General features: G+C 46.4%; 1 protein-coding gene across 33 annotated transcripts in view; it reads left to right on the plus strand.

The window, feature by feature from the left end:
* Positions 1-26,919, plus strand: part of HMBOX1 (homeobox containing 1) — a 136,406-nt gene that overhangs the window by 52,540 nt on the left and 56,947 nt on the right. For 31 of the 33 annotated variants that reach the window (XR_010471066.1, XM_065055601.1, XM_065055577.1 and 28 more), the window contains 2 exons: positions 15,744-16,223; positions 18,095-18,180. Coding sequence is in view for 32 of the 33 variants with exons in the window: in XM_065055601.1 (XP_064911673.1) it covers positions 15,744-16,223; positions 18,095-18,180 (566 nt within the window). In the remaining variant the exon portion in view is untranslated. Of the gene's footprint in view, positions 1-5,883; positions 6,654-12,067; positions 14,792-15,743; positions 16,224-18,094; positions 18,181-26,919 lie in introns of those variants that run through there. The other 2 variants (XM_021285525.2, XM_065055587.1) reach the window with 2 other exon arrangements.

Below are 26,919 nucleotides of genomic sequence, written 5' to 3' on the forward strand. Positions count from 1 at the left end.
GCTTTCCGTGAGCACAGGACAGTCTGTCACCTTCAGCTTTGAATCAGACTTCTAACATACATTTCCAAGCTGTGACTGATGTAGTTTTAATTTCCTGTGCTTTAGCAGGACTTGAGTTGTGTTCTGCCCCTGTGCAGCTGGACTTGGACATTGCAGCTGGACTTGGACATTGCAGCTGGACTTGGATATTGCAGCTGGACTTGGATATTGCAGCTGGACTTGGACATTGCAGCTGGACTTGGATATCGTGTGGTTCTGTTGCTTTCTGGAATATTTGTGGCACATGGATGTGCGCTGTTAATCACCTGCCGCCCTCCATCGGAGAAATAGCAGCTTCTCGATTTATTCTAGTCTATGGTCATCGAGAATGCAGTATCAATATAGGTGAATAATTTTTGACTGAGTGAAAGCTGAGTTGAACCTATTTGGAAGGGATTAGGGAGTATTGAATTAGAGGAAATGGGGTAAGATGACCCATTTAGGTATAAAGTTTCCAGATTCAACCAGAGATATCTTTTAAGTGGGCATCGTGGTTTCAGAAGGGGAAAGAAGCAAACAATCATTTAAAAAAATAGCTTAAAGTACTGAACAAGATTATAATTGTACTAAACAAGATTAAAATTGAACAGGCTTGAAACTCCCATGGTTAGAGAGTAGTTGGTTGTCCCTACCGTGGGGCTGTGTCCTCTGTCAGAACAGCAAATTAAGCAGCTGGCTGCAATTATCATCTCACCTAATACTAGTTTTTACCTACAGTTGGATGAGAGTCTGTTCTCGAGGGGAATTTGAGGCAGATTTGTGATTTTGGTCTCACAGATATTAGTTATTTGTCTGAAACTAAGTCCTTCTGTAGCCAGTGCAAGTGTCTCTCTTTTGGTTTCTCCATAAATATGATGGGAGTAATTGTACTTCACAGGCTCACGGTAATGTTCATTAATTAATACGTGTTAATAGTGAGATACAGCCAGTGGTATTTGTGTTGCACGTTTTAAACCATCTCTCAAAACATGATTTCTGATAGAACTAGAGAGTTTCAACATAGTCACTTGAAGTTTACCTGAATGATCAGGCTGGTGCTTATGGACCTGCCAGCAGTGACAGAGCTGTTCTGGGAGTGAGTAAAAGCCTCCTGAGTGGAAAGAACATCAGTGTGAGTAATACGGATGAAAAAGGACGAGATTGAAGCTTTGTCATCATTTAGGAAAAACGACAGAAAGAAAGGAAGAAGTGTGTGAAAGGTACTGAAGTCAGCGCATGTTGAAGAACAGACGGTGGAGTGGCTTAGAAATCCACCGTGGGGCTGAGCGGCCTTAACTGTCCAGCTGCCTTGAATCGTGACACGAAACACGTTAATTAAACGTGAGCAAAAGAGGACTCGGCTCATTTGTTCCTCTTGTCTTCAGTGACAAGGTATTGTGTAAGTAGTCAGTGACTGTAGCAAGGTTCGGTTGGCATTTTAAGCTTTTTAAACTGAAACAATGTCTCGTCTGAACCTTTAGTTTTACCTTAAGATAAACCAGATGAGTTAACTTGTTTTTTCCCAGGCAGCTCAGCCGCTCTGAAAGGGGCATATAAAAAAGGACACAGAAGGATTGGGACATGTCCTGAGAATACAGACTGCGTCCTCGAGATGTCACAATAGAGGAAATTTCCCTACTTCAGGTCTGGGCTACACAAGAGACGCTGGTTGTACTAAGAGCATTAATCAGTATGTGTGTTTCTTTTTGAAATGGTTTTAGATAAACCAAAACTCTAATACAGAAGCAACCGTCACCAAAAGCCCATGTTTTGCCATGATGATTTGCATTCTTCAAGGAGCCACGGTTACCTGTTCCTGAGTTGTTCTCCAGGTAGCACCTCTAAGACCATGTGCCAGTGAAACTACACTTGCAAACTGTTTTCTAGTGGAAAATTTGCTTTGTAGTTAATCACAAAATTAGGGGTAGGTAAGTTTGAGTTCTTTGCTGGCTTTGGATTTTAGTTTTCTGAACTAACAGATTTCTCTTTTAAGAAAGTGTGTCAGTGATAGGTCCTGAGGCAGAAGGAAGGTGCCTGAAATACTTGAGAACGTCTCTTTACATGTGGAAGAGAGGTGGTGGGACTCCTGGTGCTGGCATTCCTCGAAACGTGTCCTGCACCTCGCCACTTCTGATGCTATAGATGGACCCTGTGGGATGGCTGTATGTGTGGGGAGAAGAAGCTCAAAGCTGGGGCAGGTTCTTGGTCTGATATCTTACAGAATGCCCGCATGACTAGGTCAAAGTCATTCTGACTTATCTGAAGGCCAGTCCCTTTCTGTGGGCTCTTGCTCTCAAAAGTTTTACTTTCCTGCCTCACAGGGATAATCTATAGGAAGATGCATTTCAAGTATTTAGATACTCCAACCACCAGACCTAAAAGAGAAAAATCCTGAGATTGTGTCTCATATTTTATAAAGGATTCATCAAATTCTGGAGTGAACCAAAGAGGCAGAAGGCAGGAACGTACCTACCCCTGGAGTCCTGACAGCTGAAAACACGGGACTTGCCAGCCTAGGATCTAGGTTAGGCCCACGTCTCACGTTCATTACCACACTGACTCTGTTTCTTCCTATGGGTTACGGGCTTTATTTCGGTGTTTTGGTGAGATTTGCGTAGCTGTGTAACTCAAGCCCACAAGTCCTGCCCTGATTCTGTTACAGAGCTTATATATCCCAAGTTTAGTGTTTGGCTCCCAAGTCCAGTGGCTCCTCTGCTCTTGGCACAGGTTTGGGCTTTGGGCCCCGGTTCAGCTCTCAGCTGCCGCTGCAGCTTTTCTCTCTGTTTGTTATTCCTCCTGGTCCCTCATTCTGCCCTTGAATCCAGCCTCAGAGTTTGAATTCCAGCCTCGTTGCTGTAGAATTGCAACAATAGTAGGAAACCCAGATTTTAGAAGAAGGGAAGGTTAGGGTTAGACAGATAAGGTGTCGGCGTGAATCAGTCTGTGCCTTGAGTAGAATTCAGAAGTATCTGGCTCCCAGCCCTGTGCTTAGTCAGAGGTCAGTCCCTTTTGTAAGACTTGGATTATGATAATAATTGGCATTCATATTATATTTTTGCCTTGTAAGATCGATCTCAAATTCTCTCTTTCCCAAAGATGTAAAGCAGATAGTATAAAGCAGAGTAAGTTACTCACCCAAGTGGAATCAGTGGCAGAACTGCCGGGGTTTGCTCACCGCCAGTGTGCCAGCATCCCGTCAAAAATACTCGGTCGGCAGTGAAGAAGTTTGAAGACTGAGTGGAAGAACAGCTTATGTAGAGGAAGAGAATCTGGGTTTGGGGCTCTTTAACTAGTGAGAAACTTGAAGCCTCCTGAAGAAATGATATGTTGATATTCTGCTCTCAGCTTGCCTCCCATAATTTGTGTAGCGGTGAGTATTTGATTACGTTGGATTTATTTTCAGAAGTTTCAGGCTGCTCTTATTAACTGTCACCATTTTGATCGAAAGCGCACGGCAGCGTTCTGCCTTCGTAAGGCAGCGTTTTGCATTCATAAACAGACCCGGTGACGCTTAACCTCGATAGATCAGCTCGTAGCCTGATTTCGCTCCCTGTGCAAGGCGAGGCTCTCGTTTCCCCAGGATGAGAGCAGTCATTACCAGCCTTACATTCTGTTTGTGAATCACGATGAATGGGAGTAGAGCCCTCTTTGAAAATCAGAACTGAGAGATGCAACTGCGGGAGATAATTATGCTAACGTATGGATGAGGGTGGCTCTGTGTTCCTTGACATGATGAGCACTTGAGGCCTGATTTTTTTTCCTCTCTCTTGAAAATGGGTACAACTCTTCTGAAAATACTGGAGTTGCAAGTGATGAGCACAAGTGTTGGCTCAGATGAGTCAGATCCTTAATCCTCTGTTGCGCCCCAGAATTCACAGCTGCAGCTACTGTTTTGAAAGCAGCTTTGCTTAACCGGTGAGATGGATCGAGAACTGGCTGGATGGCAGAGCTCAGAGGGTTGTGATCAGTGAGCAGAGTCTGGCTGGGAGCCTGTGGTTAGTGGGGATCCCCAGGGGTCAGTACTGGCTCCAGTCCCGTTCAAACTGTTCATCAATGACCTGGATGAGGAGATGGGGTGCACCCTGAGCGAGTTTGCTGATGATCCCAAACTGGGAAGAATTTAATGAAATATGACAAGGGCAAGTGTAGAGTCTTGCATCTGAGCAGGAACAACCCCAGGTTCCAGTGTAAGTTGGGGAATTTGATTCTGAGCTACAGCTGTTCCACAAGCAGAGCGGTTAACATATATCACAGAGCAAACACATGTGTGTGGTGAGAGGCAAAGACTGTGACCCATCAACCGCAGCTCTAAGACACTGCTGGAACAAAACTGGGACATTTGGCCTTTTCCATTCTTCCTGAACAAGTGCATCACCTTTTACTCAGAGCCAATTTAGATGGGGAATTAGAGAGCAGTGTAGGGGAAAGGGACCTGGGGGTCCTGGGGACAGCAGGGTGACCATGAGCCAGCACTGGGCCCTTGTGACCAGGAAGCCAATGGTACCTGGGGTGGGTTAGAAGGGGGTGGTCAGTAGGTCAGAGAGGTTCTCCTGCCCCTCTGCTCTGCCCTGGGGAGACCACATCTGGAATATTGTGTCCAGCTGTGGCCCCTCAGTTCCAGCAGGACAGGGAACTGCTGGAGAGAGTCCAGCGCAGCCACCAAGATGCTGAAGGGAGTGGAGCATCTCCCGTGGGAGGAAAGGCTGAGGGAGCTGGGGCTCTGGAGCTGGACAAGAGGAGACTGAGGGGTGACTCATTCATGGGGATCAATATGGAAAGGGGGAGTGTCAGGAGGATGGAGCCAGGCTCTTCTGGGTGACAACCAGGGACAGGACAAGGGGCAGTGGGTGCAAACTGGAACACAGGAGGTTCCACTTAAATTTGAGAAGCAACTTGTTGGGGGTGAGGGTGGCAGAGCCTGGCCCAGGCTGCCCAGGGAGCTTGTGGAGTCTCCTTCTGTGCAGACATTCCAACCCGCCTGGACACCTTCCTGTGTAACCTCATCTGGGTGTTCCTGCTCCATGGGGGGATTGCACTGGATGAGCTTTCCAGGGCCCTTCAACCCCTGACATTCTGGGGTTCTGTGGGAGGACAGGCTGATCCAGCAGAGGCTGAGCTGCCATCCAGAGACCTGGCCAGGCTGGATGGGCAGAGAAGAACCCGATGAAGTTCGGTGAGGGCAAGTGCAGGGTCCTGCAGCTGGGGAGGAACAACCCCAGGCACCAGCACAGGTTGGGCTTGAGCTGCTGGAAAGCAGCTCTGCAGAGAAGGACCTGGGAGTTGTGGGGGACAACAGGGTGACCGTAAGTCACCAATGTGCCCTGTGGCCAAGAGGCCAATGGGACCTGGGGTGCATGAGGAAGAGTGTGAGCAGCAGGTGGAGGGAGGTTGTTCCTCCCCCTCTGCTCTGCCCTGGGGAGGCCCCATCTGCAGTTGTGGGTCCAGTGCTGGGCTCCCCAGTTGAAGAAGGACAAGGAATTACTGGAGAGAGTCCAGGGAGGGACACAAAGATGCTGAGGGGTCTGGAGCATCTTTGTGATGAGGAGACTGAAAGAGCTGGGGCTGTTGAGCTGGAGAAGAGAAGCTGAGAGGGATGTGATCAATGGGATCAATATGTCCGGGTGGGTGTCAGAGGATGGACCAGACTCTGTTCAGTGGTGCCCAACGCCAGGGTGAGGGGCAACGGGCACAGACTGAAACACAGGAGGCTCCATGTGAACATGAGCAGAAACTTGTTTGCTGGGAGGTGCCAGAGCCTGGCCCAGGCTGCCCAGAGTGGGTGTGGAGTCTCCTGCTCTGAGACATTCAAACCCCCTGGACCCACCTGTGTGATCTGCTCTGTGACCCTGCATGAGCAGCTGGGTTGGACTGGGGGATCTCCAGAGGTCACTTCAACCCCAGCCAGTCCGTGAGTCTGTAATATGGTGCAATGCTTTGGGCATTTCCGAAACATCTAAATTGGCTCTGAGTAAAAGTTGATGCACTTGTTCAGGAAGAATGGAAAAGGCCAAATGTCCCAGTTCTGTTCCAACAGTGTCTTAGAGCTGCGGTTGATGGGTCACAGTCTTTGCCTCTCACCACAGACATGTGTTTGCTCTGTGATATATGTTAACCGCTCTGCTTGTGGAACAGCTGTAGCTCAGAATCAAAGTCCCGCTCTGGAGCATCTTGTAAGAACCAGCTGCATCCTTTGAGGTGGGTGAGATGTGGGAAAGGAAGGAGGAGTGACTGAAACTTTGGCTCTCGTAAAAATGCGTGGAGACACAAGTTTGCATAATCGAAAGCATGGTTTAAAAATTAACAGACTGGGCAGCTGGAAGCGGAGTTTCTTTGTAGTCACAGCTTCTGATAGAAAGCATCCAGAGCGGTAGTTCATACCAGTTAGGTTGCTGAATATCACGTTGGTTGATAAGCAAATCCTGTTGCCTTTGGAAATAGTCGTGCCATCCTTAACAGCCATTTTTGCTTGTTCTCTAAATCAGAGACCTCACGTAGAAGGGAAACGTAGCAGCCCGGTCGGACTGAACGAGGATCCGTGCACGGGTGCGTGCTCTGGGCGTGCAAAGCCAACACAACCGCTCTCTCTGCTCTGTACTTTTAAGAGCTGGAGGACACCCATCTCCACAGTCATTCAGGTAGTTTCACTAGTACCTAAACACAGGAGAAAACTGGTGGGCTGGGGAGTTCAAGCTGTGAGAACGACTGTGTTAGTTCAAACACTTGTTTAGGTAACTAGTTGTAGAAAGTGTTTTGCTAAATGCTTCGGGTTAACCTTCTTCAGCTGAAAAGTGGGTTTACCTTGTGATTTTGTTCTTCTGTTTAAAAGGCAAGAATGTGTTCAGTGACACCAAGAAAGTGCATGTTCTGTTGCAAAAAGTGGTGATATGATTAAAAATAAGATAGAAATTCTGGAGATACTGTTAAGAGAATGGTGTGTTGAAGTCCTGGCCTGGACCAGCACTATATGCCGTGTGTCAATGATGGGTAGAACTTGGCATCTCTCCCCATCCTGTTCGCCACAGTTGATACGACTTTATCAGAATCATTCTTAAACCAATTACCAGGCTTAGGATCCTGTTCTGAACACTTTGGTTCCAGCCTGCATCCATATTATGCAGACCATCTTTCCCAAGGCTCAGGCTGCAGTCCAGCTTAACACAATTTAAGCACAAAGGAATAGCTCTATCCTCTCCCCTCGATTCCCTTTTTGGGGGGAGCTTTCCTGCCCACCTGCTCCTCTGGTCAAGCCCCCCAGCTCTGCCGAGAGCGGTGGCTGAGCAGCCGAGGGATGGAAAAAACAAGAACTGCCCATTTCCCCAGCTCCCATCTGAAACCTGGTGAGGAACAGAAGATCTTGCTGCCACCAGGGACTGAGCTCCCTGTCAAACCGTCCATGGGTCTGGATGGGATGCACCCACAGGTGCTGAGGGAGCTGGCTGAGGTCACTGCTGGACCACTCTCCATCATCTTTGCCAAGTCTTGGGAAACGGGAGAGGTGCCTGAGGACTGGAGGAAAGCAAATGTCACTCCAGTCTTCAAAAAGGGCAAGAAGGAGGACCTGGCTAACTATAGACCGGTCAGCCTCACCTCTATCCCTGGGAAAGTGATGGAACGACTTATTCTTGGTGCCATCTCAAGGCATATCAGGGATAAGAGGGTCATTAGGGGCAGTCAGCATGGCTTCACCGAGGGGAAGTCGTGCTTGACCAACCTCATTGACTTTTATGAGGACATAACAATGTGGATGGATCATGGCAGAGCGGTGGATGTGGTCTGCGTTGACTTGAGTAAGGCATTTGACACAGTCTCCCACAGCATCCTCACAGCTGAACTGAGGGAGTGTGGTCTGGACGATCGGGTAGTGAGGTGACTGTGAACTGGCTGAAGGGAAGAAGCCAGAGAGTCGTGGTCAATGGGGCAGAGTCCAGTTGGAGGCCTGGATCTAGTGCAGTGTTCAAGGGTCAGTGCTGGGGCCGGTATTATTCAATATATTCATCAATGATTTGGATGAGGGACTAGAGTGACTGTCAGCAAGTTTGCTGGTGACACCAAGCTGGGAGGAGTGGTGACACTGGAAGCTGTGCTGCCATCCAGAGACCTGGACAGGCTGGAGAGTTGGGCGGGAAAAATTTAATTAAGTATAACAAGGGCAAGTGTAGAGTCTTGAATCTGGGCAGGAACAACCCCAGGTTCCAGTGTAAGCTGGGGAATGAGCTATTAGAGAGCAGTGTAGGGGAAAGGGACCTGGGGGTCCTGGGGACAGCAGGGTGACCATGAGCCAGCACTGGGCCCTTGTGGCCAGGAAGGCCAATGGTACCTGGGGTGGGTTAGAAGGGGGTGGTCAGTAGGTCAGAGAGGTTCTCCTGCCCCTCTACTCTGCCCTGGGGAGACCACACCTGGAATATTCTGTCCAGTTGTGGCCCCTCAGTTCCAGCAGGACAGGGAACTGCTGGAGAGAGTCCAGCGCAGCCACCAAGATGCTGAAGGGAGTGGAGCATCTCCCGTGGGAGGAAAGGCTGAGGGAGCTGGGGCTCTGGAGCTGGACAAGAGGAGACTGAGGGGGGACTCATTCCTGGGGATCAAGATGGAAAGGGGGAGTGTCAGGAGGATGGAGCCAGGCTCTTCTGGTGACAACCGGTGACAGGACAAGGGGCAATGGGTGCAAACTGGAACACAGGAGGTTCCACTTAAATATGAGAAGCAACTTGTTGGGGGTGAGGGTGGCAGAGCCTGGCCCAGGCTGCCCAGGGGGGTTGTGGAGTCTCCTTCTCTGCAGACATTCCAACCCGCCTGGACACCTTCCTGTGTAACCTCATCTGGGTGTTCCTGCTCCATGGGGGGATTGCACTGGATGAGCTTTCCAGGGCCCTTCCCATCCCTGACATTCTGGGATTATATCAAATATGCGTCTTATATCAGAAAGTGCAACTGGTTTTGTAAAGTCTTGAGCTTTGCAGAGCTAATTAGATAAAGCAGTGAGTTTTAATGGAAATTTGGAGAAGCACCTCTCAGAAGAGGATCTACTCAGTGATGCTAGATTACTTCGTACTCATATACTGTGAGTAGAAAAGTGGAAAAAATGATTTCTTGTGGTCATAAAAGAGTCCAGAGCCATTTTCTCAAGTGTTAGAGGTGTTAGGGCTGGTGTCTGGCCTTATTCCCAAATGGGTAATTGAATTGCTTTGAACTTCTGCAAGTTCAATTGGACCTGGACTTAGCTGGTGACTGTATGGGATTATTCCGCTCCGTTCCATCACCTAGAACGTTGGTGTCGGGTAAATGATTCTTGCATCTGTATGGACTTGGGCTATGATAATAGGTGAGAAAACCTTGCTCCGTTTTTCCTTATGTTCTCTATGAGATGCAGGAAGATAAGGGAAGAGCACAGCTCTGTATCCGGCCACATACCCACATTCAGGTATTTTCAAAATAAGGGTGAAATTCATACCAAAAAAAAAAAAATAAGAGGCTAAATTAGTCTTGGTGGTGTAAGAAGGAAAAAAAAATGATATTGAGAGCAATTATGCCCCTAACGAGCCTTCACTCCACAAAGAGAACCGGAAAAGAGTGATGCTACATCTGGCCTGTAGAGACCTGCTGGATATTTCATATCTGTGGATTTGGGAGTGAAAATAGTTCTTTTTGTTTTATTTAGTTCCTTATAGTTTCAACCTGATAATCAGGTTCCTTTTGGTTGAGCCAGGAAAGATAAGCCCAAAGTTTTAATGCTTTATAAAAACCAAGAGGTAGCAAGTGAAACTGGGCCATGTTGGGCTGTGACTGCCAACTTAATGCGAGACATGGAAATAAGCTTGATATTTTAAGCAACCCTTTTATTCTGTCACGGTCCAAATAAACTTGATTCATTTTAAGGGCCAGATTCAGTTGTTAACAAATTGATTCATTTTAGCTTTGAGTTCACTTAGGACTTTGCAGAGGTCTCGCTTGCAAGATCTGGGGGAGAAAAACACATGGTAATTCCCTTGATTGGCGCTTTATTTTGAATATCACCCCAAGGAAATCTGACGGCCCATCCTAACTGGTGAGTTAGAAGATAACAGCCTGTGATTTTAAGCTCAGATCTGCTAGTCCTGAGCGTATTTTGCTCCACCGGCAGCAAAGTTTGCCCAAGTTTGACCGCGGCAAAGCAGTTGGTCACAGGCTTCGTTCTCCGGAAAAGTATTTGCTATCTTTATTTTCTCCTGCACACCCCCAGTCATTTTGCTGGTCCCTGTTTTATTTTGCTCCTTGTTACTCTTGCAGTGATTGTATTTCACAGGGGAAAAGAGGGGGGAAGCAAATTAAGTTAAGCCAGCCAGGGGCATTTGGGAGGATAAGAGGCTCTTAAAGCAGTGTGGGGGACATGAAATAGTAGAGAATATCCATTAATTAATGAGGTGAATGAAATTATCAGGCTTCCAAAATGGCTGATTTACTTAACTTCTTGTAAATTGATCCTTAAACAAGGTAACTCATTAAAATATTTTAAAAAGGGGAAAATAAGTGAAGCCCTGCTAGAGGAAGAGTTCTAAATAGTGTTGCTGTAGTTATTCATTAAAAAGCAGTAGATAGTTGGCAATGTTGGAACATGGTCAATAATGCCAAGTTTTGCAATATTTGGTTTGGGTTTTTAATGGAAAATTCCCAGTTCCTGCAGTTGTTTTCAATACACAAAACTCCCTCAGCAGCGTTGCTTCTGGATCTCGTGATTGTGTAGAAAAGCATTGGAAAGTCTCAATAGTATTTTCAACGAAGACCCATAAGCAGTGTGTTAGCTGTGGTATATTCTGTGTATGTACCTATAGGCAAAGCAGATTTTACATCCATATGTGACATTAGTGACACTAGAAATAAGATACTGTATCTGATTTTGGTGTTCTGGATAATTTTTCAACGCTTAAAAGGATAAGAAGTTGTCTAAAAGGGTTGGAGGGATAGAATAATACTTTTATGGGCAAGACATATAATTGAATTTGGTTTTAGGTTTTTGTTGTTTTGTTTTTCAAATCGCCAACATTTTTCCAGCGATTGTGTTCAACATAGTATAATGGCTTTGACAGGTTTTCTCCTCTGAGAATGCTTTCTCCAGGCCTTTTAGAAGCAGTCCACAGGTAAATGGGACTCTGTAGAACACACGTGGGAAGGCGTTGAGTATCTGATTTTTACGGCAGAGGGCGGCCTTGTCCAGCAGCCCCCGCATCCCTCTGCGACTGCAATCACTGCACGTGCACAGCACGTCCCGCTGCGTCAAAGTAGGTGAAAGCTCAGGAAGCGCAGGCTGGATGGATGGACGGCGAGATGGATCCAGAGCTGGTTGGGTGACAGAGCTCAGAGGGTTGTGATCAGTGTTGGGAGCCTGTGGTTAGTGGGGATCCCCAGGGGTCAGTACTGGCTCCAGTCCTGTTCAACCTGCTCATCAGTGACCTGGATGAGGAGATGGGGTGCACCCTGAGCGAGTTTGCTGATGATCCCAAACTGGGAGGACGGGCTGACCCAGCAGAGGCTGAGCTGCCATCAGGGACCCGGCCAGGCTGGATGGGCAGAGAAGAACCTGATGAAGTTCACCAAGGGCAAGTGCAGGGTCCTGCAGCTGGGGAGGAACAACCCCAGGAACCAGCACAGGTTGGGGTTGAGCTGCTGGAAAGCAGCTCTGCAGAGAAGGACCTGGGAGTTCTGGGGACAACAGGGTGACCGTGAGTCACCAATGTGCCCTGTGGCCAAGAGGCCAATGGGACCTGGGGTGCATGAGGAAGAGTGTGAGCAGCAGGTGGAGGGAGGTTGTTCCTCCCCCTCTGCTCTGCCCTGGGGAGGCCCCATCTGCAGTTGTGGGTCCAGTGCTGGGCTCCCCAGGTGAAGAAGGACAAGGAATTACTGGAGAGAGTCCAGCGGAGGGACACAAAGATGCTGAGGGGTCTGGAGCATCTTTGTGATGAGGAGGCTGAGAGGGCTGGGGCTGTTGAGCTGGAGAAGAGAAGCTGGGAGGGATGTGATCAATGGGATGAATATGTCAGGGTGGGTGTCAGAGGATGGACCAGACTCTGTTCAGTGGTGCCCAACGCCAGGGTGAGGGGCAACGGGCACAGACTGAAACACAGGAGGCTCCATGTGAACATGAGCAGAAACTTGTTTGCTGGGAGGTGCCAGAGCCTGGCCCAGGCTGCCCAGAGCGGGTGTGGAGTCTCCTGCTCTGAGACATTCAAACCCCCTGGACCCACCTGTGTGATCTGCTCTGTGACCCTGCGTGAGCAGCTGGGTTGGACTGGGGGATCTCCAGAGGTCCCGTCAACCCCAACCAGCTTGGGATTCTGCAATTCTAAAGGCCAGGTCCCTTTCCCTCGTACAGCCACGTACAACAAAAGGTCAGCCCTTTCTCTTGCGTCTACGAACACTGCAGTTCATTATGCATAACTCACCCGTAATTCACTGAAGGATACTTAGGATTCACTAAAGGATTCTGTGCAATTCACTAAAGGATATTAATTTGGCCTTAGAACCCAGATCTAGAAGCTGAGCCCTGACTTATTAGACAAATTAGGAATAACACACAAATTTTAAAAGAGAATGACTGGCTGTGGCAACAAACTGCAGGGAATGGTAAGTTCTGTGTTGCTCGATGTTTTTGAAGCCATCTGGAAACTCTTGTTATTGTCAGATGTGAGTTTTTTGGTTCACGGGGCTAGAAAGGCAAAACTTCTGGGTTTCTAGGTCTGGGATAAACTGGAGATTAAACTAGATAATCTAAAGTATGTTTTGGTATTAAGCATCAAAGAGTCAAGTAAGAATTTGGAGCAGAGGTAGGTCTGGTTGGAGGTTCTCGTTCATTAGATTTCTCCAGTTTGACAATGTACTTGAGCCACATGAAACTTGGCATCAACAGAAGAATAACCCAGGAAATGGTGACATTAGACATACAGGTAAGAAGTGACAAAAGAGGGTTGATCTCCAAGAAAGGGCAAGCTGGCTTATCTGGTGAAAAGCATCTCAAGACCAGATGTTTAAGAAGAGATTTTCTATTTGAAAACCAGCGCTGATTCGGGGGGTTTCAGGCTGTGCGGGAGCCTGTGATGTGAGTCAGTAAGTCAGTGTGACACTTTCTTCTCACAAAGCTCGGAGAAAAGGATCTGCCAGCCCCATTGCAGAGGCCAAACCTAGAACACGGCGTCTCCTTTCCAAATGCTCCTTGACAAGCTCGGAACGTCTCCGTCTGAAATGCGACTTCCAAATTTGAGTCGTTACCATTCCAGTCAGTTGCTTGTCTACTGCTGCCTTGGCTGCTGTGCCCTCCTTTTAGTAGAATAATCTAGGTACTTGTCTTTTAAAATTTAAAATGCCTGGTACGTTTTCGGTAATCAATTGTCCCAAGGACAGCACATTCCTGTTGGACTGAAGCACTTATATGGCTGTAGTCCGTCTGTCTTCTCATATAGTCATTTTCTTGGATGGGAATCATCCCCTTGCATTGTCCTCCTGCTTCCTTCTCCCACATATTGAAACAATGCAAGGGGCTCTATTTGCCTGATAACGCCACAGACAGGAGCTTCACCTAATTTCTGTATTTTCCAGGCTGCAGATGCCGTTTTTGTGGGTTCATACATCCTGGCCTTGTGGCATCACATCTGTATGGCTGCTCTCTGGCTATAGCTCCATCAGCAAACCCGTTCTCGGTGCTGTTCTTCAGCCCCAGGGCCCCCTGGCCACATCCCTTACCAACAGCTTTAGCCTCGAGGCTGAGGGGCTGCATCCAAACAGAGCGGTCGTGGCTTCTACTCTGTGTGAAATCTTGGAAAAAGCCTTGGATTCGGTCAGGTGTGCACTGGGTCACCAGACCTGGTAGAGCTGTTTAATGACACTGCAGATGACTGTGTGTAGATGCTACGGTGCCTCCTCTTGGGCACTGTTTTATTTACCAATGTTGATGTGGCCGTACCTCTCTCCTCCCAAGTGACAAGCAATAGGACAGGCAGAAATGGCCTCAAGTTGCGCCAGGGAAGGTTCAGATTGCATATTAGGAACAAATTCTTCATGGAAAGGATTGGGAAGGATTGGAACAGGCTGCCCAGGGCAGTGGTGGAGTCACCATCCCTGAAGGGGTTTAAAAGGCAGATATACAAGGTTCTTAGGGACATGTTTTAGTGCTAGAGTTAGGTTGTGGTTGGACTTGATGTTCTTGAGGGTCTCTTCCAACTAAAATGATTCTGTGATTCAAGGATAGACCTGTTCCCATTGCCTAGTGAGGTCCGTGTTGGGACGTGTCACTCAGCTGAAGAAATTCCTTTGCTAAACTCCCAAAACCTACAGCCTTGATTTACTTTACTGTGTAGCTGAAAAATAAAGGCTAAAATACAACAATTCAAAAAGTTGTGTCACTCTGTGGCGCATGTAGGGACTTTGCTGTGCCAGGGCAGAAATGGAAATGAGGAATGATCTTCAACATTTGCGGAGAGCAATAAGCAGTCCTGTCCCTGGAAGGGCTGGCGCAATCCCGGCAGCCACCGTCCGTCTTTGGATGCTCATAAAGTCCTTGAAATTCTTACTTGGCTTTCCCGAGGCTGCTCTTTGTCTCTTCTCGCTTGTAGGCGTTGTATATGAGCTCTGTCATGTCTCCTGGAGTTTGAGTGATCTCTTCACCCTGCTCTCCTGCAGAAATTGTAATAAAACCTTGACTCATAAGAGGATTCGCAAGAAGGATGGAAAACGCCTTGATCTCTTTGCCAAGTTCTGCCTGCCCTCCATCTGCCATCCCTTCTTCTCAAGATCTTGACTTCTGAAGGAGGTGATCTTGTCATTTTTATGCCATTTGCATTTGTAGTGAGGAGACTTAGGAAAGAAAAGAGATTAAGAGAGCATGTTGTGATTTTTTTTCTATTTCTTTTTCCAGTTCCATTTCTGGACTTTGCAGCGAATACACTGGATGCTCATTGTTCTGGTACCCTGGAAAGTTTAGGAGTTAAAAATGCTCTTGATGAGCACCCATGATGAGTTAGACGAGAAGCCCGGCTTTGGAGGGGAAAAGGCTGTAGACTTATTGCTTTAAATGAAAGCTCAGTAGTAATTGGATGTGCTGCACGTTCCTTGTTAGGCGATCTCTGACAACATTTAGGTTCAAAAGTTACTGACTTCAGAAATGGGACTTCAGTCAAATCAACTTGGGTCCTACAGGCCACTAGAGTTTCCGCTCCGGGTGTTTTTATCTTCTGTTTTTTTTCCAGGTAGCAACTAAAAGTTAGGGCAGCTTGAACTCTTCATACTTCAGATTCCAAAGAGTTGCAATTCATACATCTTGTGTCATAACTGCTTAAAACTTTGCTAGAAAAGCTCAGCGTCTGGCCTTGATCTAGCAGGTTTGGCGTCTGGGATTTCTGTCTTAGCGATGGGCAAAATCTTGTCTAAAATCAAGTTGCAGCCTTAGTTACTGAGCAACGTCTGTCGGTGGCAGCAGTTTATCCAAAGCAAAACGGGAGTAACTGCAGGTTTGTTGTAGAAGGTGTAGGGAATGCTGGTAGGAGAGAGAAATGCTGTTTGAGCATTTCAAAGAAAATAAGCTTTTTGGCACATATGTAGACTGGCACTCACGGGAGGTTGTTCAGACGTGGACTTTGGGCTGACGTCTCTCGTGTGCGACTTCAGGTGTTGGACCAGAATTGATCTTGCCCACCTGTGAGGTACTTTCCACAGAGAACTCTTGAACTCAACGATTTGCTTTTACGTTTTACCTTGTTTTTTAGCCTGCTGGAAACCATGTCTCACTACACAGACGAACCAAGATTTACCATCGAGCAGATAGACCTGCTTCAGCGCCTGAGACGGACGGGAATGACCAGACATGAGATCCTCCACGCGCTGGAAACCTTGGATCGTCTTGATCAAGAGCATAGTGACAAATTTGGAAGAAGGTCCAGCTACGGAGGTGGTTCCTACAGCAACAGCACCAACAACGTCCCAGCGTCGTCTTCTACAGCCACAGCCTCAACACAGACCCAGCATTCTGGGATGTCCCCGTCGCCGAGCAACAGTTACGACACCTCCCCACAGCCTTGCACTACTAATCAGAACGGGAGGGAGAGTAACGAGCGGTTGTCTGCGTTCAACGGGAAGATGTCACCCACCCGCTACCCGCTTGCCAACAGCTTGGCTCAAAGGTCGTACAGTTTTGAAGCTTCTGAAGAGGACTTGGACATTGACGACAAAGTGGAGGAACTGATGAGGTTAGTAGAAGTCTTTGTAAAATGTTTGGAAAGTCAGAGTGAGAAGTCCTGCAGAAGAAATCTGCGTCTTGGAGGACTTCTGGAGCAGCGATAGGTGTCACCGAGATGGTGGGAACCTGCCAGTTCCCAAATGGTCACCATCTCACCTGCCTCTCAATCTTGTGTAGACAGCCCTGGCCTCGCATGGCCATCCCAAAGGCTGCGCTACTGTTGAAACATTTTTCCTTGCGCTATGCAAGAAAATGATGTTAGCGCACTAAATTTCTGCCCTACTCCTATTCGGAGGATTTCTGGGTGTCAGTGACTCCTCCTCCACTTCATACCAGTTGTATTTCATTCCATATACAGGGGGAGTAGGGAATCTACTCGGTTCATGCTTTCCTGTGGGATCTGCTCAGAGTTTGCAGCAGGGACAGACCCTCTGGGATGTGCACAGTGTGCAGATTGGCGTAGGAAAATACAAATAATAGCGGAGCAGCATGAATCTTCAGTGAGAGCCACTTGGGTTGGTTTTTATTTTCCAGCCTGACCTTCCTTAATTTTAGCGGCTTCATTTTCAGCATTACGGCAAAGATGAAAGGAGGGGATTACGCCACTGAGGATGAAAGTCAGAGTCAGTGGGCTTGATAAGAAAAATAGGGAGAAAGGCCAAATGTCTCAAAACAACTTTGGTCATAATGTTGGAATGTATCTTTTTCCCCCAAATTGCAACATTTATGGAATACCTATGAGAGAACTAGAGTCCATAAGCTTCGGGGTGAAAATATGTTTGAAGTAGATTGGAGATGTAGGGTAAAGGTGTGACTTTTGGGGGAGAGGATTAGAGATGAGCAAGAAAAGCTGATAAAGCTCATTTACTGCCAGCTGCAGGATAATGGAATAATGCGGGGAGATGGTGAGTATAGCAGAGCGCAGGAGTTCCCATTGCTGAAGTTTAATCGTTCCTTGGAGTTTTGGGTTCCCGTGCAATAAGTCTCAGGTAACGCTTTTAGCGCTTATTTAAACTGAAACCACTTTGATTCACAGACGTATGGAGGATGAGCGTTAGGTAGAGAAATAGAAGCGAACCCACAATGTAGCATTTAGTTTACGTTTACCTTTGCGAGGTTGAATCTGCCTTGAGTGCTGCTGGGGCAGGAGGAGAGAAGGGGAGGGGAAATTACCAAATAATAAAGCCTAATAAAGTCTGATTTTAATTGTCTGCCCTTCTCTGGAAGGGAGAGAGGAAGAGCAGGGACAAGTATGTAGTTACTGCAACTAAAATTTGCTGCACATCACACAGTCACTGTGCAACCTCGACATCATTTACTTCTTAGCAGTTTTACTTCCTTCTGAACCATCTTTGCACACCTTGTAAAATCATACAAAGGCTCCAAATAAGTGGCACTTGTTCATTCCGTGCAAGCTGTGGACTCAGCAGGTAGGGGACAGGGGCTGCAAAATCCTTTCTCCTCTGGGTCTTTCCCTTGAGCGCTCGGAGGTTTGTGTGCATACGTTCATTTGTGTCGCTAACCATGCAGACCCTGCTACCCGTTCTCCTTTATTTTTGTGCCTCATTTTTATGACCGAGGTTTTTTATGCCGGTACGAGAGATTTATTCATCCCCGTGTAATGAAACTTTGTACATTCCATATGGCAGCACTGCACCTAATATGAATTATATAGGACATGAGTCATCCATTCTGCTGCTGGGGTACTTTGATCAAACGTGACACTTGTTAAAAGAAGCGTCCACTGCTGAGGCACTTGGAGGATTGTAGCGCCTGCCTTCCCCTCTCCTCGCCCCCCAAATAAAGGAAATAAAGCCATTCTGCATCTTCAAAGTGCACTTTGGTCTGTCCGTCTTTTTGTGTGTTCTTTTGTTTTGGTAGGAGGGACAGCAGCGTGATCAAGGAGGAAATCAAAGCCTTCCTGGCCAATCGGAGAATTTCCCAAGCAGTCGTTGCACAGGTAACAGGTAAGAGCTCGGGGAGCCCGTCCTTTATTTGGGGAAAAACTCTGTCTCGCTGCCGATGGGCGCACGGTGCAGATGTTGGAGTATCGCTTGGCTTTCTGCATTGCAGTGCAGATCTGTCAGCTTAGTCATGATAATGTATGCCTTTGATTTAAGACCCATTGTCCCGCACATCATGGAACTTCCCCAGTGAATCACTTTTTCTTTTCTCCTTTTTTTTTCTTGTGGCTTGTGCTAGCAGATTTTATTTTACAGCGTTATCATAAGCCCGAAGTTCTTATCTTAAAATGAAAATGCTTTTCCTTAATTCTTAAATTGTTTGTTGAGTGCGGCAAATAGATGTGTATCTGCACCTGTGTATGGAGAGCTATGTAGTTATATTATAAAATGTATATGAGGAGTCAGGAGGCTCGGCTATAGCTGGTATCGTTACATCCAGGAGTCAGATTGTGACATTTTGAAGCTTTTCAGTCATTTGCTTTTGAGTCCCGATTAATGAAAATGAATGTGAGATCAGCTCAGATTTTACCTGGAAGGAGCAGTAGTTGTTATTTTAGTTATTATTTTGCGCTGTACCTTCTCTCTTCGACATTCAGGACAAGTGAACAGATTGCGGAGATTTCATTCCTTGGGTGTGTTTCTAGAGCTCTACACACGCAGTAACAATGTCTTTCTGCTCCTCCACGGAGCTGGGTGCTATTAGTTCTCCTTTCAGGCTCACACTGCTTGTCCAAACAGCATAGCTGGGTGCAAATTTAGGATGAAGACTGATGATAAAATCCAGAGAGCTCAATCCCATGTTATACCTACAACATCTATTCATTTTTAAACCCAAGCTTGAATGAAGATCTTGAAATAGATTGTTTTTAAGGCTCCTTGATGACTAGGAATGCCAAAGCAGCAGGAGGGAAGCTGTTCTTTTATGATATTTTCGGTTTGTGAAATGTCATAAGAACCCATCTGGCTGGGAGCTGTGGGTTTGCAGACACATGAGCAGTTGGGGTGGGCAGGAGCGGGTGTATGAGCCACGGAGCCAGGAATTACAGAATCACAGCAGCCCAGCCTGGTTGGGTTGAAGGGACCTCTGGAGATCCCCCAGTCCAACCCAGCTGCTCACGCAGGGTCACAGAGCAGATCACACAGGTGGGTCCAGGGGGTTTGAATGTCTCAGAGCAGGAGACTCCACACCCGCTCTGGGCAGCCTGGGCCAGGCTCTGGCACCTCCCAGCAAACAAGTTTCTGCTCATGTTCACATGGAGCCTCCTGTGTTTCAGTCTGTGCCCGTTGCCCCTCACCCTGGCGTTGGGCACCACTGAACAGAGTCTGGTCCATCCTCTGACACCCACCCTGAGATATCGATCCCATTGATCACATCCCTCTCAGTCTTCCACGTCTCCAGCTCTTCTCTGTGATCTTGAGCAAAATTAGTTGTCCTTCTCTGCTTTCTCTCTCTTCTGCAAAATAATGAGATGAACATTTTGTGTAACTCTAGGAATGTCATTATCCTTATCAGATTTTATTATTAGTATTCAAAAAATAAAATGCTAACCTCAGTTGCTTAAAATGTACCCGAACTGTGAAGTTTTGGTAGTTAGTGCGTCATTCACCTATTTTGGTGTAATCCTTGCCTGCCTCTGAATTAACATCTGTATAGCTTTTCATAAGGGCAAACAACAGAAAAGCTTCTGATTCTGAGACTCAGCCTGAAGGTTCCAGCACTCTTCACATCTACCAGCAAGTCAAACAAGCTTCCCCTTCCGGAGAAGGGATGCAGACAGAAAAAATTGCAGGAGAAGAGTCTTTCCAAAACAGGCCAGCATATTTATTTTGGTCAGTGGGACCTACTGGATCAGAATCACCGCCTTGAATCTAAGACAGAGTCTGTATCAGTTAAAGTAATTGATTTAATTAGCCAGGTGCAGGTCTTGATACCCCATGCAGACTGTAGCAAGGGCAAGACCCATCTTTTCACTCCTGGTCATTCTTTTTCCTTCCATTTTCAATCTCTTCTCTTGGATTTCAGTTGTTGAAGTCATTAAGTCAGTGTTCAGGCTTTGGGAGCTTTCCCAGGCTGTTCCTCCTGGAAGTAAATGGCACCATCCACCTCCTATGTAGTAGATTGAAGTTTCACACCCATCCCACTCAAACCTGCTGTGGATATGGGGGGAAATCCAGAAAGCACATGCACGGTGAGCAGAGAAAATAATTCTCAATGTCTCTTTCCAGCCTCTCAGTGGGACAGACTGAAGACTGAACTAATGGTACTGTTATTATCTTGTTTTCAAGCCGAATCAGTGGGAAACAAGGGAAAACTAAAGGTTAAATGGCTGTGTCCTTTTGCAGCTGACCCAGTAGTGTTTCCATGGACCTTTCAAATGAGAAAAGAAAGTGGTATTTTGCACATGAGGCAGCTTCTCCAGCAGAGAAGTGCCGCACCGATCTCTTCCTCCCGTTGCCCTTTGCATCTGAACTGTGTCATCCTCCATATGCTTGGTGGGAAGGTCTACAAGAGCTGATTCATTTTAAATATATAAGTGTGCAGATGTGTAGTACTTTTGTACCACTAGTAAGTACGTAGTTATGGCTTATCTGAAAGGAATAGAGATGTTTGAGGAGCAGATTAAAGAGTGTGCTCAGCACTACCAGAGAGGAACATCCGCTCCTTTTCAAAAGCACGGGACGGTGAAGAGTGACTGAAAACAGCTGGTGACAGAGACCCGGAGCACAAAACGTGTCCCAGGGCTCTCACTTCCAGAGTTCTTAGGCCTGATGAGTGCTGCTTGACTTGTGTGTTCTTCAGATGTATCCAACATCCCATTCAGCTGTGAGACACGCTCCCAAGGAAGGCCTGGAAACCACTTCTGGTTCATTAAGCAAGCGGTTTTTATAGATAGAGGTAATGCTTCGCAGAATATATGATCCCAAACAGTGTCATCTCAGTATTTACAAACTTAAGCCTTGTTGGTAAAGAAAGCTGTTCAGTAAATCATTCAGTGAACAAGAGATAAAATAGATAAATAAAATCCAAAGTAGCAGAGGGTGTAGGGAGGACCATAGGATGAAGTAATGCATTTCCAGCCTCCGGTGATCCGTATCTCAGGATCCTCTTTATTATATTGCACGTGGAGATGGGACCCTGTTCTTGCTGGGAAAGGGGCAATTCTGCAAGAACAGACCAGCACCCACAGAGACTGGTGCGTTTGCAGCCTCCATCACCCTTTGCTGTGATGCAAACATACAATAATACATGAGTATAATAATAATAAATATGTAATAGACATAATAAATATGTGATATATATATATAAATATGTAATAATAAAGAAATGCAGAATGGAATGGCCTTGGCTTTTAGTATTCATCTCTTCTGCCCTGTGGAGAGAGGCAAGAAAGAAATGAGATGAGATGAAAAATGGCTGGCTGGCTCTGCCCAGAAGGAGAGTTGTTTGGCTTGGCCACCCGTGCTCTGAACTTTCTCCTTTCAACCTCCACCAATTTCTTTACACACACCATTTTTTAGATTAGGATTGGGGGGGGAGAATGGCACGGAGATGGGAAAGGACTGAACAGAGGAGTATTAGACCTTTAGCAGGAACTGAACACTTCGCTTCTTTAACTGCAGCCGGGTTCGAAGTTGGCCAAACTGGACACCCAAGTGATGAACTTTAGTATTCGCATGCCTTCAAATTGCAGGTCGTGGATTAGCTCATCCAAGTGCAAAGTTTCCCTTGCGCTTATAACTGTTTGTCACCGTTCTGTGTCTTGTCACGTTCTGTCCTTGGTGCAGGAACCTCCACTGCAACTTCTGCACCTCAAAACTTCTATTTTACCTTATTTTGCTAATTCTTCAAGCCACTTAAGATTTCATTCGGAATTACCTTTCTCCTTTTTCTCATCTTAATTCTAATATTGCGATGTGCTTATGAAATACACCTTCTGACATCAGCTTCGGCCCTACAGAGCACACTGAGCAGGCTCAGATTTACAAACAGCAACAATAAATGGCTTTTCTGTTTGGTTTTTTCCTGCGATGGAGAGAATGGAACTGAAAGTCAAACCCAGCTGTTGCAGTAGAACCATTTTTTAGGCTCTTTTAGTCTTTATAAACTTACCAGAAACTTTGCAAGTCTTTTAGATAATGAATCTGACAGGGAAAATTAAACCTTGAAGACCTTCTATGGGGCTGCCTTGTGTACTGAGAGGAGGGGGCAGGTTGGAAAATAGTATTAAATGGTGACTTGAAAACAGAGGAACAATTGATAAGAAGCAAAAACCACACCACTTATTAGTGCTGGGCCTAAATACAGGAGCTGCTTTTTATAGAAACTTTTTAAATGGTGTCTGTAATAAGATAAACAAGAAGCACTTGGGTTGGGCTCTGTATAAATAATCTCCCACTGATAAGAAAAATGACAGTATAAACAGGAGCTAATAATAGTTCCTGCTGAATTTCCTATCTTGTTATTTGAAACTCCTTTTAAGACAACTGCAGTTTGCTCGGGGGTGGGTATTTAGCCCTACGTGTTGCAGGTGAGGTGCCCAGTTTTTCTCCACAGGAATTTCAAGTCCTGTGCTGTGATTTGCTTCAATTGCCACCAGAATTGTGCCTGGATAGCAAGTAAGTTCTGGTCAGAAGGCGAAGGATAAAGTGATAAATGTAAACTTATTAGGAGATGCTGTCTCTGAGCTTGCAAGTCTAGATGGAGGGATGCTAAATGCTTGGGGGGATGATGCCTCTGCGAGGTTTGGAAATCTTACCTTTTCCATTCTTTACACTTAGACAGTAAAGGAACAGAGGTCAAAGTGGCCATAGTTTGTGGCAGAGCAGGAATTTGAGTTCACATTTTTCACTTCTTAGACTCGTACCATAAAAACCAAACCACCATTAAAAAAAAGGCAACAATAAAATGCAAAGGTCATTTTTGTTTTTTAAAAAATAATAAAAATAGAGCTTTGCAGTGTGCAGTTCTACTACCATTCCCAATTATTCTATTTGTATAATTCAGCCCTGTCCTACTGTTTCTGTCTTAATGAATCTTCAGGACGTAGCTTTATATTATGCTAAATACACTCAGCATATAACATGGTGGAGGGCAGCCCTAAAGCACTGCTGGAAGTTACCTGGACAGGCTGGAGAGCTGGGCAGGGAAAAACTTAATGAAATAGAACAAGGGCAAGTGCAGAGTCTTGAATCTGGGCAGGAACAACCCCAGGTTCCAGTGTAAGTTGGGGAATGACCTGTTGGAGAGCAGTGTAGGGGAAAGGGACCTGGGGGTCCTGGGGACAGCAGGGTGACCATGAGCCAGCACTGGGCCCTTGTGGCCAGGAAGCCAATGGTACCTGGGGTGGGTTAGAAGGGGGTGGTCAGTAGGTCAGAGAGGTTCTCCTGCCCCTCTGCTCTGCCCTGGGGAGACCACACCTGGAATATTGTGTCCAGCTGTGGCCCCTCAGTTCCAGCAGGACAGGGAACTGCTGCAGAGAGTCCAGCGCAGCCACCAAGATGCTGAAGGGAGTGGAGCATCTCCCGTGTGAGGAAAGGCTGAGGGAGCTGGGGCTCTGGAGCTGGACAAGAGGAGACTGAGGGGGGACTCATTCCTGGGGAACAAGATGGAAAGGGGGAGTGTCAGGAGGATGGAGCCAGGCTCTTCTGGTGACAACCAGTGACAGGACAAGGGGCAATGGGTGCAAACTGGAACATAGGAGGTTCCATTTAAATTTGAGAAGCAACTTGTTGGGGGTGAGGGTGGCAGAGCCTGGCCCAGGCTGCCCAGGGAGGTTGTGGAGTCTCCTTCTGTGCAGACATTCCAACCCGCCTGGACACCTTCCTGTGTAACCTCATCTGGGTGTTCCTGCTCCATGGGGGGATTGCACTGCATGAGCTTTCCAGGGCCCTTCCAACCCCTGACATTCTGTGATTCTGTAACAGAAATCAAATTCCTTAAGGTTCCAAACCTACGCACAGCGATGCTGCCCACATGCCAAATTAACTAGTTCCACTGTGATGAGAATTCAAAGAATTACTGAATTACAGATGATCTGAAATGGCAAGAAACCGGGGTTTGAAAATCTTTTTCCTTCCTTTTTTTTTTAAGTACTCATGCCAACGCAAGGAAAGATTTGTTTTTCTGTGATTTTGATCTTCGCAGGTTGTCTGTAAACAAGCTTTGCTAATCTCCTAAATTGATAGCTGTCCTTTGCAAGCGTGTCGTATCTCAAACTAGGGCTTTGCTTACAAACTGAAGAATTAAAACCGTCGGTTGCTTTCTTCTCCAAATCTCACGCGTTCCAGGTGCTTCTAAAACCAGTCCTGGAAGAAACATTAAAGAAATGCAAAATAGAGTCGCTGAACAAACCTGTGGAGGTGAAACCCAGTTACCAAAGACGTGCCGAGCAGCAGTTTTGAGGGCTGTGAGCACATTTGCGCCGCAGATGCCAGTTCCCTTCTCTTGATTCTGCATTTTGCTGTTTCCTTTATGTGTTTGAAAGGGAAACGTTTTCCCCAAATAATTTCTGTAGGAGAGAGTGGGGCTGGCCAGGAGAATGTGCCGTTGCCTCCGTTGCGTTTAGAGTTACAAAGCATAACCTGCAATGGGAAGGAGTGACGTGTGCCACAAGAAGTCAACGTTTGAATTGCCGTAATCCATTGCCATCACCTTTTTTACCGTATTTTCTGTGAGAAAACCACTTGTACTCATTGCATGTTGGTGTCCCGATGCTGAGCCTTCCTTGGGGTCCACGATTTGGTTGGAGAGTGAATTTCCTCAAGACAGCTGGATTTTCAGTACTCCAGAGAACTTACTAATCTGCTTCTGGCAGCAGGATGATTACTTTCTGTGTATTTTCCTGCCAGTGCAATTTCCTAAAGCAGCGTGATTACCGACAGCGTGACAGGATGGGGCTGCTGCTACTCCCTGTCCCTGTGACTCAACGGTGTAAAACCCATTGGAGATGCAGAAAACCCTGACGTGACAATTTGGGGCTTTATTGATGGAAGGGAGCGAAGTTTGGGATTTAAGACGCTGTGCTGGGATTTGGGAGATCCTGGATCAGTTCTGCTGCTGTGAGCTTGAATCAATATACAGTTTGGAATCTACAGTTTTGGGGGCTCTGGATGAAAAACATTTTATATCTTAAAAACAAAAAGAGAAGTATAGGTAGAGGAAACCTTTAAGAAGCTCGACTCTTACCACAGATCTCTGAAATGAGAAGATAAAACAGGAAAAGGTGATAGGAAATGGGATGTAAAGGGTCTTTTGTAAAGGCGCCTTTTGGCTCCTGCTCCTTTGCTTTGTCTGGGGTGGGGAACGTCTGCACCGCTGGACGCCACATCACGCACCATTTGGCTTTTCCACTCTACTGATCTTGTGGAAGATGCTCAAACTCTATTTATAGTTTCTTTAATCTAATAATGCTTTGTGTTTGTATCTTACGTTGTTATCCAAACACTCGACAAACACTAATTCATTGCAGTAAGTGGACAGGAGTAAGTAAGTAAATTAATGATGCTGTTGCCCGTTGATTAATAGGAGCGAGACACAAACATTCGTGTTCCATGGGACTGTAAAAAAAATGGCTTTTATAAATAATAATAGTAGGTGAAGAGCTGTAAAACTTGGCCTTTCACTGACAATCAGTCATCAAGATTGAATGATTTCAACAGATTGAAGCCATGTTTTGGGCTGGAGAGTTTTATCAGCTTCGACTGACTTCTTTTAGTATCAACTTGTACGTTCCCACAGTTACTGGATGTAAACTTGGCAGGATCCAAGGTTTGTGTTTGGTTGAATAATTCCACTTCCCTCGTAGTATAAACTCCATTATATATCCCGATTTGAGCCCTGGGGATAGTCAACTCCCGCCTGCCCTAGCTGGTTCTCAATTCTTGGAGCCGTGGGGCAAAACCAGTTGCTGGGAATGGGTGTTAAGAAGATAATTCAATGTATGGGGAACAAAAGCAAATCAGGATATATTTTGTGGGCAGAGCTCTGCTGAATGGCAATAAACTTCTGTTCTCGAAACAAAACACACCTCTCCCTTTTCCCCAGGACAATTAGAACTTCATAGGCTCTGGAATTCTGTATAAGGAGGAGCGGTTGAGAGCATAAACCATGGGATTTAAAAAGATCTATTTGGAATAAACCCACCTGAATATGATGCCCGAGAGTAAAGTTTAATCATTCTAAAGTTAAATACCTACAGTGTGCAATGTGCAAAAATAAGGCATAGTAAAACCTCCGTATTAGAAGTGGTAAAACTACAGGGAGTTGTTTTTCATGAGCTAAACATGACTATGAGATCTTCCAGAACCTTGATGCATCTCAGGGGGGGAGAGGTGGTTGGGTTTTTGTGTGAAAAGCGGGGTTTTAGCTGCCTGGATATGATCCCCAAGCAGGTGGTGGCACAGGGGGTGCTGAGTGGTATATTGGTGCTGCAGCACCTCCGAAAACTGGACTTTCAATGTCCTTAACCCCTTCTGGTAGCTGAGGAACCTCATGGTGGCACAGGGGGTGCTGAACCGTATATTGGTACTGCAGCACCTCCAAAAACTGGAGTTTCGGTGTCCTTAACCCCTTCTGCTAGCTGAAGAACCTCGTGGAAAACACAGGGAGTGCTGCTTCAGTGAGTCATCAAACCCCGTATTTATTGATCATTCCAAATGAACCTGCAGTTCACCTCTTAGTGCACTTTTAAACCTCTCGCTTTGTTTTTTCTCCTTCTAATCACTTCTTTTCCCGTTCTGCAT

The sequence above is a fragment of the Columba livia genome, chromosome 3 (assembly GCF_036013475.1).
Source record: "Columba livia isolate bColLiv1 breed racing homer chromosome 3, bColLiv1.pat.W.v2, whole genome shotgun sequence".
In the NCBI taxonomy this organism is placed as follows: Eukaryota; Metazoa; Chordata; class Aves; order Columbiformes; family Columbidae; genus Columba; species Columba livia.